This window comes from Eretmochelys imbricata, chromosome 1 (assembly GCF_965152235.1).
Source record: "Eretmochelys imbricata isolate rEreImb1 chromosome 1, rEreImb1.hap1, whole genome shotgun sequence".
Classification (NCBI taxonomy): Eukaryota; Metazoa; Chordata; order Testudines; family Cheloniidae; genus Eretmochelys; species Eretmochelys imbricata.
Window position 1 is genome coordinate 158,941,475 of NC_135572.1, and position 14,729 is coordinate 158,956,203.

General features: G+C 40.0%; 1 protein-coding gene across 1 annotated transcript in view; it reads right to left on the reverse strand.

The window, feature by feature from the left end:
• PDE9A (phosphodiesterase 9A) overlaps window positions 1–14,729 on the reverse strand; it is a 79,602-nt gene that overhangs the window by 9,712 nt on the left and 55,161 nt on the right. Inside the window, exons 10-14 of the mRNA XM_077818132.1 lie at window positions 9,502–9,588; window positions 5,427–5,531; window positions 2,650–2,732; window positions 1,492–1,648; window positions 317–430 (exon numbers count right to left, since the gene is read on the reverse strand). Of these exons, the coding sequence (XP_077674258.1) occupies window positions 317–430; window positions 1,492–1,648; window positions 2,650–2,732; window positions 5,427–5,531; window positions 9,502–9,588 (546 nt within the window). The remainder of the gene's footprint in view (window positions 1–316; window positions 431–1,491; window positions 1,649–2,649; window positions 2,733–5,426; window positions 5,532–9,501; window positions 9,589–14,729) is intronic.

The following is a 14,729-nucleotide window of genomic DNA, read 5'->3' on the forward strand; positions in this document are numbered from 1 at the left end:
CTACCTCAGAGGGGTGTTGGAGGCACTTATATGCTACACTGAGCGGAGCTATCCAAGTATTCAATTCAGATTGATCCAACCCAAAACAAACTATTTTATTTGGATTTTTTTCTTGTCAAAATCTTTTCCCCACACAGAAAATTTCAAGTTTGCAGAAACTGCATTTTCTGTTGAAAAAACCCATTTTGACAGAAAAATTCTGACTACTTCTACTCAACATCTTGCATGATTAGGCCAAAACCAAAGTTTAGAATGTAGCAGTATCACTGCGAACCATGGTAGGCACTGAAAAATGATAAACATGTAATCTCCTTACACAGGTGACATGTTCCTCATTTGAGTAATCAAAATTATCCATTTTTTCTTTGAAAGAGTCCAGTATTTCTGCATGTCTTGCCATGTCTGTTGCCAGGATTAATGTAATTATCCCCTATCAAAACAAATAATAATAATACATTGATTTAACGTCTCACAAGGCATAGCTATTGCTATGTAAAGAAATGTGCTTAAATTAACACAAATACCTTATGATAGAACACAGACAAGAAGAACAGATGTATCACATCAGCACCATTGAAAGAGGAACTTTCATACTTGAGGCCACTTGACAAAGTAGACCATTAATTTAAAGAATTCACAGTGACATAAGAGAATGACTAACTATGTAATTGGTTTTGTATAATTATATGCTGGAGAAACTACTGCTTCTTGTTCTGAGCTTTGTTTGATTTTTAGTATGAATGCAAAGTGCACAAAGAAATAAACTAAAAGCTCAATTCTACATGCTGAGGCCCAAGCTTGGTCCCACAGAAGTCAATGGCAGTTTTGCATTTCTGCATTTTCATTTAAAATGGATGGGAGAGTTGCATCCATGAATCTGAGGGCGGAATTTGGCCCATAATGCTATGCGAATTACATCTTAGTTTGTGGTCACGGAAAATATTGTGAATTTATTCTTATGACTTCATTGCCTCACGCAACAGAAAAAGAGATGGGCTCCACAGGTTGAAGCTTTTGTGCAAACACAAATATTTTTAATACTGATGAAAAATGGGGAAAAAAAGATGATAAAATGTGTAGGAGGTGAATATTTGTTTATGTCTTTACAAATTGTCTCCAGTTTGAACTCCCTGTTTAAGTTCAGCATAATGTTCTCCTAATGGTTAAGTTGTTACCATATGAGCAAGTTGGCCTAGTTACAGTCACATCCTAACAACTCTTTTCATAATGTAAGTTTCTACACAGAAGAGGATAAGTTTAAGAGTCAAACTTTGCTCATTGGTACCCAAGGAAGGTCAGCTCAACTGTCCAACGAGAGTTGCTAGAGAAATAGCCCAGGAATCTCTCTGTGTTACTTCAAGTTTGAGATTATTCAGTTCTAACCTCTTGATGGAATTATTCTGCTGGACTGTTCAGAAGGTAGATTTGTGCACACTGAAACTTCAAGAGCGGTTTGCATGTCATACCTCCCTTCTGGATCAACATTCATACCTGTCTTATCCGTTTGAATTGTTCCTGGGTAGCATTGGAGAAAATGTTGCATTCTGGCTGGGCAATGATCTGGAAAGCCACAGCACAGTGATGGTTCTCCAGTGGGGAGATGTCATTGTAGCGCACGGCAAGCTCTGTTCGGGCATTAATCTGGTAGCTGATGTGAAGGAAAATAGTGAGGTCTCACACGTTGCCTACACCCGACACTTAAAAACATACATTACACATTAGACATTGGTTATTTTTATGTATATTGTTGTGAATACCTAATTAATTAATAATAAATTATTGCAACAGTTAATATTAAATCCAAATATTTTTTTGAGAAAATCATACTTCCACATCGTTTCAAACACTCTCATTATTTACTTGTTATTACTGAATTTCTATAACTTAAAAACATATGGGGGAAGGATAGAGGGGACTCTTCTTCTTTTTAGCTCACAGGCTTGACTCCCACTAACTCCCAGTAAAGTCAGTGGAAAGATGCTCATGGAGCTCAATGCAAATTGGATCAGGCCCTTATTTAATAGCTGAATACAAGCAAATTAGAGTTTATATGTAGTTCACAGAAGTAATAATGCTTAGCACTTCTAGCACTTTCCATCTGAGGCTCACACCATGCTTTACAGACATTTATGAAGTAACCTTCAGATCATCCCTGCCATCTAGCTCCATTGTATAGATGGGCAAATGGAGATAGACAGTGGTTAAGGGCTTTGTTTAAGGTCTTTGGCAGAGCTGGGAAAAGAACCAGAAACTCTTCCCGTGTAATTGAGCCTCAACCATATGACCATTCTTCTACTACATAGCATAATTAACAAAAGAATTTGACCTGAGATGTTTTCTAGCTGCCAATTTCCTTTAATGGAAAATACTAAGTTTTATGAGAAAATTGAAGAGGGAGCCATTTTCCTTTCAGAGTTTAGCACACTTAGCAGCCTCAGCTCAGGACTGAGTAAGCTAATGGCTAGCGTTGCATATAACCTAACCAGTGGTGGCTCTGTCCTTGTCAGTGTTTGACCATAATAGCAGAGCATTGTGGGTAGATTCCTAATTAGCTGCCCTACTCTCTGCTCTGGACATGAGAAGAAAATGCTGATCTGCATTGTTTTCCAGATATATTTGAAAGGAACAAAAAATAAAGGGCACCCATACGTGTTGTTATATCCTGGATGATCCAAATCATGGCAAACTGCAGCAGTCATCAGAATTAAGATATCAATTTGGGGAAATTTCTCCTGCAAAAGAAAAACATAATAATGTAGTGTCTTACAATTTCTATACTTTTTCCCCCCAATACATTCACATTTCAGAAAAACAAGTCACCTGGGTAGAATTAACCATTATTCGTTAATTAAATTTACTGCAGATAAGAAAGAAGATTTCACTGTTCACTGCAGCAACAAATGACTCAGATTTGGCTTTGACGCATTAAATAGAAGCAGTTTGGAGGAGGCCAGTAGAATTTTGTCTGAGAGTTATTCATATTCATATTATGTTTTAAAGCACAGAGATGTTAATACTCAGGCCTTTAGAAATCATTCCAGTGTCTACACTAGCTGAGGGAGGGTTGGAAGACAATTTACATACTATTATCTTTCACACTAACTAGAGATGGGAAGAGAGTGAGGAAAATTTTTCACAAACATTTCAGCAACTTCCAAACAGGATGAATATTCGTGGAAGCGGTTTTGCTCATATGTATATCCACAAGAACACAAATTCTTGCCAGTATCTGGGATTCATTTTACCATGGAACAAAATGTGGTTTGTGATGAAATTAAATTTGTTTTGTGTGGAAGTGAAAGCAGTTTAGAAATGTTAGGTCATCCAGTGAGGGAAAAATACACCTGGCAAAGGTGACCGACCATACAGAATAAATATGAATCGTGAACATAGAACATGCAAAGCAATATTTTCAGTGAGCGGTTCATGAACAACCCATAGGCTAAATCTAGTTTGCAGAAAACATTTGCTGAAATATTTTATATAGTGAATGAAGTCCCAATTCATAGACCATGAAAGTCACTTCACTGGGATTTTGACCGGCCCCAAATTCATACAAATGTCAGACTACCTGCATCCAGAGAAAGGGTTAAATTAATACATTGTGAATGGTTCTTCCAGCTTTAATAAGCGCTCTTTCTTTGAGCTGCAGTCTGATTTGGGGGTCTTCTGGGGAAGTAGTGACAAGGAAGAGACAACTTTAGCTTGAATGATGGTTCTTTCTACTTTTTGGTCAATTTAAAGAGGGAGACCTAAATTTGAGATTAAAATCAAAGAGGCCAGTCCTTGGGCTGTTGAAGGTCAGATATACTTCAGTCACAACTACTGTCTGGAAATCTGGATTTTTACTACGTCTCTGGATCACTGATATCTTTGACAGGATGATAGAAGGAGATGTTTTCTAGTCTTCCTATTTGTAGGATTCTATTGTATTATAACTAAAGCTTAATTCATTCCACAGGGCATGCCAGTCAGCCAGCTGTCTTGTGGATTTTCAGAGGTGTTGAGTACTCACAAATCCCAAAGAAGTTAGTGAGAGCTATAGGGGTGCAGCATCTTGGACTACCCCTTGTCTCCATGGGATTACTCTGTCATTTTCCTAATGTTAAGCTTGTGCTTAAGTGCTTTGCTGATTCAGGCCTAGATGACTAAATGAAAGAGTCTCTGAAATGACTGAGCATTTTATTCCGTGATTTAAATAATTACTTTTCATATAATCCAGGGCAATAAGTTCTCATTATAATTAGACATAGATGAACCAATTGGGGTAAAATAAGAACCCACTGGAAACATTTTTTATTTCAGAACAAAACACAGCCTCCTTTTCATGGCTGGATCTGTTCGATAAGTCTCTTCACTATGTCCCGTGACCAGCCCAACCACTTATCTACAGTGGCAGATCCTCTTTTGAGGAAGACTGTAAAACTCCTTCCTTCCTTGGGTGGCAGTTTAGCCTCTGTACTAGCCATTGCTGCTGCAGCTCTTGTCAACCTTCCAGAGAGTCTAGAGTTCCCCTGATACATGCTCCCCAGAATGCCCTACTGGAGCACAGGCAGGCACGTGGTTTAATTGGCTCAGGGGCTTCAGAAGGTGATGGTGTAGTCTGGGACCCAAGTACTGGGGAAGAGCCGGAATGAGTGGAGTGTGAAGGAGCAGTCAGCGGAGACGCTACTGGGTCCTGTTCTCAGCTGCTGCTTCTGGAGAAAGGGAGAGAGAGGGGAGGGCTGCTGCATGGCTTTCCACTGAAGAGAGTACCACACCGGAGGAGTGGAGAAGTCCTCTTCCCCTGAAGCATAGCAAAGAGGAAGGAGCATTGATCAGCAAAGATAGAGGAGCTGGGGTTTTTTGAGGGAGTTGTTTCATAGGGAGGGAGCCAGCAGCGAACTATCCAAGTTTGAGTTTCCAGAACTTTAAGTCATTTCTGGTAAAGCTCTTGTGCTTATGGATACTTATCTAAACTTTTGAGACCCATCCTACCTATCTTAGGTACTTACATAGCCCCATTACTGTCATATTTGAGCATCTCACAATCTTTATGTATTTATCTTCACAAACACGCCTTTGAGGTAGGGCAGTGCTATCATCTCCATCTTACAGGTGGAGAACTGAGGCATAGAGAGGGTAAGTGACTTGCTCAAGGTCAGACAGGAAATCTGTGGCAGAACATGAACTTGAACCCAGGTCTCCCAAGCCCTAGGCTAGTTGCCCAACCTTGAGCAGCCTTTTTTTCCACTTTAACTAATTATAGTTAGGTTTCCTAAAGTTTTCTTGTTTGCTTTCAATAAATTAATGAGTCATGTACAAACAAAATGATGGTCCTTTTTGGAAGGAAAATGTCCTGGGTTTTATGACTCTTAGTGGATGAATATTTGTCTGGTGATAGAAGCAGAAATACAGATAGGTATGTGGACAAACCAGAGACACACCTGGAGATTGCAGAGTGAGATCATACTGTACATCATCTGAGTCACACAGAAGCAGTGCCGGAAATTATGGAATGGGTTGTTTCTGTAATTGTCATGAATACATAGCTACAAAAAGAAGGAGTAAAACAGTTAATGACTGTAGAGATGTTTCAGAATGGAAAGATCTGAGTCCATGCACTTCCCGCTCTCCCTCGAGGCACTGCACGTTGCCATGTGAGACATATGGATCCCAAATCATTCTCCACTTTTGCCCCTTCAAAAATCACAACATGCAGCCCTGCAACACCACCCTCCTCCTTCTGGCTGAGGAGAACTAGATATAGCTCCCTATGAAGATTTTATTAACAGAATCTGTGAACCATCCAATGGAGTCACTGAAAAGTACCAGGTGGCATTCCTTCCCCAGCCACACGAGGGATAGCAATATGAGGCCAGGGATTGTCAGTAGTCCCTCTCTTTGTTATCTGCCTCACCCAGAAGTATAGGCAGGCAATAGCAAGATTTCCCAGTCCTGATGCACAACATGTGCTCTGGTCTTGCATATCTCCTCAGCAGACACCACCAAGTCTGCCAAACTGTGCTGGGGACAAAGGCCCACTTAGGAATATACAGAGGCCACAAAACTCATTTCTGACATAATTTGAATGTCAACTCTTGAGGTCTTCAAAGGCAAGAATGTAATAGTTATTTAATTTACAAATATACACTGAAGACATCTTATCAGATCGCCAATCTTCCCCAGCACTACTGAGCTCCACACACTTAGGGCTTGATTTTGCAAGGTGCTCAGCACTCTGGCCTCCAGCACGTGCTTAACTTTAAGCATGGGACTAGCCCCATTGCCATATGTGGGATTACATACATTCTTAAAGTTAAACTGAGCCTAAGTGCATTGCCGGATCAGGACCAGAGTCCTCCGCGCCCTGCAGGATCAAGCCGCTTGTTCTTGGGCTTGATGTTCTAAGCATCCCAAACCTCCAGCTGGAGTCAATGGGAGCTGGGAAAGCTCAGCACTTCTGAAAAACCAGGCCTGTATTGTTTGGCTTCTATTTCAGTAGAGAAGGACTTTTGAAAGTAACTTTAAAAATTCTATGTTGATAATCTCCTCAAATGTTATAAACATCATCTCATACAACTTCTGTACTGAAATGTGGGTCATACACATTCATTGTGCAAGGTAATATGATTGTAATGCATGCATCCATCAGCGGAAGTCAGAACACTAAATGTGATTCCTGATTCAGAAGCTGTATCAGCCCTGCATGCTGAGCTATTAAAAATATTTGGTTGCATTAGTCATCCTGTTCCTCAGTTTCTCGGTGGTATTTTTAAGGTAGGTGAATGTGGGACCGAGAAAGGAAACGTTCAAGTAAAGTGAGGTAGCTCTTTCTCGTCCACCTGACTTCAACCCTAAGCACACTATAGGCTTTGGGGAAATAGCACCACCTGGAATTAGGGACTGTGGGTCTCTTTTTATCATCCCTTTTTGCAAAGCCGATATTTGCGAAGTAATTTTTGTAACACTCAGATTTTTATAGAATAAACAAGGAGCCGCACACATGGTTCAGAATGAGATTGTATTAACTATTAATAGTAGCACATTGAATTACTCAGGGAAATTTGAACTGATGTGAACGCATCTCTACACATATTGTAGGTGGCACAGATTCATAGTTTTTAATGTCAAAAGGGACCATCGTGATAATCCAGTCTGACCTCCTGTACCACACAGGCCATAGAATGTCACCCCATAATTCCTGAATTTTGCCCAATTTGTGGTTGAACAAGAGCGTATCTTTTAAAAAGACAGCCAATCCTGACTTAAAGATTCCAAGTGATGGAGGATCTACCACATTCCTAGGAAAGTTGTTCCAACGGTTAAATACCCTCACTCTTAAAAATCTGCACCTTATTTCCAGTTTGAACTTCTAGCTTCACCTTTCAGCCGCAGGATCTTGTTATGTTTTTCTCTAATAGGTTAAAGACCCACCTACTACCAAAAATCTTCTCCCTGTTTAGATTTTTAGAGATAACACTCAAGTCACCTCTTGATTTTTTTTACCAGTGAGATAACTAAATTCATCTCCTTAAGTCTCTCACAGTGAAGCATGTTTTCCAGTCCTTGAATCATTTTTGTAGCAATGCCATTTTACTGACATTTGCTACTTTTGGCCAGAGAAAGAGCAATCAAATAGTTTTCATTGCATCCACCAGACAAAAATGATATAATCCTGCAGAGCAACATGCTAGGTGACATACACTTACAAGACAGTACATTTTCTGCTGTGCATAGAAGTGCAGAGACATGCCATGTTTATGAAAAACAGTCTAACAACCTACACGCAGAAGTATTGAGAGTCACATCATGTCCAGTACTAGTAATTTCAGGCTAAACCAATGTATAATATAGGAACACAGACAATGCCATACTGGACATAGGCGTGGGAAGTAGGAGTGCGGGGGATGCTGCCAGCCCAGGGTCCTGGCCACCAGCCCCGCATGTGGGGTTCCGGCCGCTGGCCCTGCCCCCACCCCCGCCCCTAGCTGTGGCCCCAGCCTCTGCTGCCTTACCTCTGTCCGTGTCCCCACCTCCTGGAGCCATGGCCCTGCTCTCGGCCCCAGCTCTAGGGGGCGGTGAGGGGCGCAGACAGGGGAAAGAGGGGTGCAGCTCATCACCCCCACTCCAAAAACTGTTCAAGCACCACTGATACTGGATCAAACCCAACGTCCATCTAGTCCAAGCTCCTGTTTTTGACATGGCCAGTACCAGATGCTTCAGAGGAAAATGTAAGAACCCCACAGGGAAATGTGGGATAATCTGTCCCCCCACCACATTACGTCTACCTCATCTATAATAGTTAGAGATTGGGTTAAGCCCCGAAACATGAGATTTAATGTCTCTTCCAAAAAGAATTATTAGCATTTATCGTGATAACTCTGGGTATTCTTGATATCTATATAAGTGTCTAATCTTGTTAAATTCTTGGTCTCAACACCTTCCTGTGGCACTGAATTCCAGAGTCTAATTATGCATTGCAAATTCTATTTTGAATTTACCACCTTTTAATTTCATTGAATGTCTCTTTGTTCTTGTGTTTCAAGACAGGGAGAACTGACATTCCTGATCTACATTCTCTATATTATTCATTATTTTATATACTTTTATGAAGATCCCTCTTATTCATCTCCTTTCTAAGCAAACCAATCCCAATTTTAATTCATGTGAGTTTTTCCATTACCCTAATCATTCTGGTGGCCCTTCTCTGAAACCTCTCTAATTCTGCAATATCCTTTTTGAGAGATAGTGACCAGTACGACACAAGGTATTCCAAATGATGGTCACATCATTGATTCACATAACGGCATCATACTATTTTCTGTGTTATTTTCCATCCCAATCCTTAGGAATTCTAATGTCTTATTGGCTTTTTTGACCACAGCAGCACATTTTGCAGAGGTCTTCATTGAGCTGTCTGCAATAACACCCAGGGCATTTTTCTAAGGTGACACATCTAATTTAGAACCTTTTAAGGTGTACTAGTTGCCTAATTTTTTGCCTCCAGTGTGTATTACTTTGAATTTATTGACACTGAATGTCATTTGCCAACTCATTTATTTAGGTCTCTCTGAAGTTCTTCAGTCTACCCAGTCCCGACTAATCTATATAACTTTGTCTCATCTGCAAATTTTGCCACCTCACTACTCGCTTCCCTTTTCAGATCATTAATATTAAACACTGTACGTAGTATCTAGCCTTAAAGCACCCTGTGTTAACCTTTTTTTTCCATGTTAACAATTGAGTTACTCTAGGAATAAATTTGGCCGTAGTGAGTCCACAGAAAGCTCAGAATCAAGATTTAAGTAAACAAATACAGACCTATTCCAAAACATGTCATCTGTGACCCCAATCATGCAAACATTGGCACAGGTGCTTAACTTTAAACATGTGAGTAGTTTCACCGCCTTTAGTGGGATTACTCATCTGAATAAAGTTAATGTCATGAGGAAGTGTTTGCAGGATTTGGAGCTGTATTTTAAAAATCACAAATACTGGGAATTTTAAAGAAATACTTACCAACCACCTCTTCAGCGTGATGGGGTTGATATTAAAGCCTTTAACCAAACCGAGATCATGGTACATATGTTCCAAACAACTCAGCATCTGTAATGATGAATAGACAGGATATTGTTTTAATCACTGTTGTTTATAAAGCACAAAGTACAATGTAATGTAAATCTTCACATTACAAGCACTGATGTCTAATGGAGCCCTATTGTTAATCATGAAACAAAGCTGTTCAAAGATTGCAAGATCAAAACCAGTTCACTAAGGACCTGATCCAAAGCCCACTGAAGACAAAATAAAAACTTCTGTTGACTTCAATATGTTTTGGATTGGGCCCTAATTCATCCCAGAGCGTCACAGTGATCATTGCTCATGAAAATCAACACTATATCACCTCTTGAAGAAGTAATTTGATTTTGCTAATGGAACCGGTTTATGGGCCTGATTCAAAGCCCAGTTGAAATCAATGGTGGCCTTTTCATTGACTTCAATGGACATTGTATTAGGACTCAAGTGCATAGAAATACGACAGCAGAAGATAAGAGTGGCTGGAGGTAGAGTGCAGTCCAGATAACTGGGCACATCTAATTCATGTGTGACTTCCTGGAATTTTTAAAAAATCAAGTATCCTCAATAGACTAAACAGACAAAAAAACCCCCTCAGACTGTAAAATTACAAAATTAGAGCAGGTTTGTGCATATTCCCTCCCATAACTGTGTATCTATGAATCTATGAATACCAAAACACAAAGGCAAAACATTGTTTAAGACAACAGCATATGACATTCATTCGTGTTTTCAGAACAGAACACAACTAGCTCAGCTATGCCATTCCAAGTCTAGATTTTGTTGTGTCTGGAAATATTATGGAAAATAACTTATTTATATGCTACTTAGGTCTTGGTTTAAGAGTGGCTGACCCAGTTTTTGCATCTCAATTATAGTAACATTGGAATAGTGTTATAAATATGCCCTAGGAGATATTTGAATTTTAAACCCCTATTTTTTGGGCACTCATAGCGTCCCAGAAAAATTTCTTCCCTTAGTGAAATTTCCTATGTTTGTCAGCTCATATTTAATTTAATATCATGTTTAGTAGAATTCCATTACGGCTGGCTTTGGGTCATTCAAATGTGAATTTAAAAGGTTTTCTCACAAAACTGCAAGAAAAATCTCAGAAGACTGATGGATACTCAGATAAGACCATCACAATTTTGCTTTACAGCATCATGCTTGGTTCCCTGGTACCCAAGGCCAGAACATATTGTTTGATACATTAAAAAACAAACAGACAAAACAAACCCTGTTACTGAAACAAAGATTTAGGCCTGATCTACACTGAAAAGTTGTACTGGTATAATTTTGTCAGTTAGGGTTGTGATTTATTACCAAAACAGTTCTATCTGTACAGCTGCTCATGTGCATGCAGTTATAATGGTACAAAATGCCAGTGCAGCTTATTTCCCTTCCCATACTGGTATAGCTATACCAGTATAAATCATCAATATGACTGCATCCATGCTAGGATTTTAGTTAACAAGGTAGAACATTTTATGTGAAGATGAGAGGATGTTGTGAAGGTCAAGACTATAACAGGGTTAAAAAAAGAACTAGATAAGTTAATGAAGGATAGGCCCATCAATGGCCATTAGCCAGGATAGTTTGCCAGAAGCTGGGAATGGGCGACAGGGGATGGATCACTTGACGATTACCTGTTCTGTTAATTCCCTCTGGGGCACCTGGCATTGACCACGGTTGGAAGACAGGATTCTGGGTTAGATGGACGTTTGGTCTGACCCAGTATGGCCGTTCTTATGTTCTTAAGAAATTGAAAGCAGGGCATCATTATGAGTGGAACTGGAGTCAGAGGGCCCATGTGCCCAGGAGGGCCTGTTTTAGATGAGACACCAGTAGAACAGACAATGCAGGGAGGTTGGTTGGAAGCTAATCAGCCACATGGACAGAGCAGGGCACAAGGTTTAATAAAGTTCCATTTATTCAACTTGACCTGCATTCCACTTCACTCTTTGCTAATGAAACAAGCAGCAGACCTCACATTTGCTGAGCTTCATTTTCCTTAATGATTGAACTGCATCTAGTGCAATTATCCAGCAGGCGTATATTTGGATCTTGGCAAATTAAATGTTTTGGTTCAGTAAAGGATCTCCTTAATTTTTTCTTATATTTCCTTTTCTATTTTGTATGAATAATATTAAAATAAGGGAAATATAATGCAAAATGACAACAATAGGGTTAACATTCTGCAGACACAAAATTCAGAAAATTCAAACTTTTAGTACAGACAGAAAAATTTTAATTTATAAATACTGCACATCTATTCTATATTTTATGTCTGTCTGTCTCATTTTTGCCCTGGATGATGACATTATGGAGATGCAATACAACCTGTCCACACCCCTGCCTAATTATATAACCTGTAAATTTGCCAATTTACAGGTTATATAATTGGGCCAGATTTTCAAGTGCTCAGCTTCAATTAAGGCACCTAAATGAAGTGGCCAGTTCTGCAAATGTACACCCAGTCGCTCCCATTAAGGTTAATGACAAGCTCCCTCGAGGAGCTGCTGGATGCTGAGTACTTTTGAAAAGCTGGCACATTATTTATGTTCAATTACTCATATTATGATAGCACCCATAGGCCAAATATGGATCAGAGCTCCACTGTACAAGGCACTGTACAAACACAGATGTAGACACACACCTTGTCCTGCAGAGTTTACAGTCTAAAGCCCTGATTCTGCTAGCTAGTAAATGGGGGTGGAGGTGGGAGCAGAAGGGACACACTGATGCTGGCACAGAGCCCCATTGAAGTCATTGGGCACAGTGGTTTGCCAGCAAGGAATATCTTGCAGGATTGGGATCAAAGAAGACAAGTGGCAGACAAAAGGTGGGGCAGAAGGAAACACTAAAATACAGTGTTGACTACACTTTGTGATTTATTGTGAGTCTCACAATATTTGGAGTTTTTCTTAAAGCTCCAGCTCCTGGAATCAGGAGAAAACATGAGAATCTTGGGGAGGCGAGTTAAGCCAGAAGGAAAAGAACCCCCCACCCCCCATTTATTAATTTAAAAATCTCATGATTTGGGAGGGCCTTATGATTTTTGAACATTTGGGGTTGGCAACACTGAAAATATATACAATTTTCACATATGATTTGTTAATGTACAGGTATATGGTAAGCTTCTTTCCTTCCTTTCCCTTCAGGGCTGAGCTTAGGCATCATCTGTTGGCAGATACATTGTAAGCACTGTGGAAGAGGTGGCTTTTGAGGAGGGATTTGAAAAAGGTACTGACCTTTATGGACCAGTTCAAGGATGTAAGGAATAACATGGGTTAAAAATATATATGCAGCATGGTACCCCTCTACAAAGACACGGGCACCCATTAAAGGCTTGGAGCGAGGAGCCATTCTGATTCCTCTCAATCTCCATGGGGAAGCTCCTTGTGAGGTATTTGAAGCCCCATGGCTGCAATAACTTCTGATAGTCTGCTAGCCCTGTCTGGGGAGAGGTGGGACAACAAATTCACAGAGATACTCAGTGTGAGGAGAAAGTGGGGCAGGACGTCAATATATGAGTGTGCCCTATCTCCTGAGCAGCTCCATAAATCCAAACAGAAAATGGTCACCTCGTTTCTTTGTCCTCCTTCTGCATATAGCTCGACAGTCCTCAGGACTGATCAGGTAAGCTGCTTTAGAAGGGAACAAGGGACTAACACCCCAGTTACTACTGCATAAGAGAAGGTTAGGTTTTAGCCCCAGTGGGCAAAATATGATTACATTGTCATACATTCCTCAGGGAGCAAGAGATTCTCCAGGTGGGTTGATAAAATACTGTAGAGCAAACTATTACGTTATTGCCTTACACACTGGTTACACTCTAGCATGGTGATTTACAACCCACTTGCTCAAAATCAGCCACATAAACCACCACTTACTGTTAAGTAAGCGTTAACATAATTGAAATGATTCATGTAAACATAAAACAGAGTCAAAAGGGTGAAAATGTCAACAGACATTATCATATGGTATTGTGCCCACAGTGGTTTGTGTGATTGTTTCTGAGCCTAAGTCCCGCATATGGTATGTTCCTAATCTCCATACCCTCATGCTATCAGTGTGTATGCCACAATGTAATGGTTCCCATTACAATGAATGAGTTACGCTGTTAAAATATTGTGCCTCAGTGTACAAAAATCCATGGATAATGCTTTTTTCCCTAGTCCTACTCTTTATTAATGGTCTGCTAAACAATCTGCCAACATTTTTATGATCTACCTGGCACGCTGTAATTCTTAGGGCAGTAAAAACACCACAGGCTAGATATCTTTAAGATGGTGGGTAAATCGTTTTGCCTGACAAGTAAATGACTTTGATGCTTAACTACAGGTGCCTGGAAAAAAATAACTATAAAGAATCTCCCTCAAACTGGCAAGAAGTGTGCGGTGAAAATGCTGTTACCTTCCATGTGAACTTGCATGGCTATATATTCTAACAACCAACAGGAGACTGAACTCTGAACCCACATAAAAGTCCTCCTGTTACTCCTACCAGCTGGAAGTATGTTAACAAAGAAACTGAATGAAGAACATTATTCATGTTAAAAGAAAAGGAGGACTTGTAGCACCTTAGAGACTAACCAATTTATTTGAGCATAAGCTTTCGTGAGCTACAGCTCACTTCATCGGATGCTGTAGCTCACGAAAGCTTATGCTCAAATAAATTGGTTAGTCTCTAAGGTGCCACAAGTCCTCCTGTTCTTTTTGTGAATACAAACTAACACGGCTGCTACTCTGAAACCTGTCATTATTTATGTTGGGATTTTTTTAATCTTTGGAAATTTGCTTCGTCATAGAATATGTTCATCTAGCGATTCTGAAGCAGAATGGCTCCTGTTCGCATAACACTTCTTTGAGGATTGATTTGTGCTGCTAGTTTGCAACTCCACTCTCTCTCCTTTTTTGTTGTTGCTATTGTACTGATCTAGTTACGTCCTTCTTCTCCCTTTCCGGGCTATCGTTTGTTACATCCATTTGTTGAATCTTGTTTCACATTATAACTTTCCACAAAAGGGGCATCCTCTTCCTTTGTGTTTCTACAGTAGCTGACACAATGGGCCCCCTGGGAGCTTCCATAACACAGATGATGATGATTAATAAATAATAATAATATGCTGTGCACTTAGATTTGCATCTCCTCTGAATGTATTGCACACC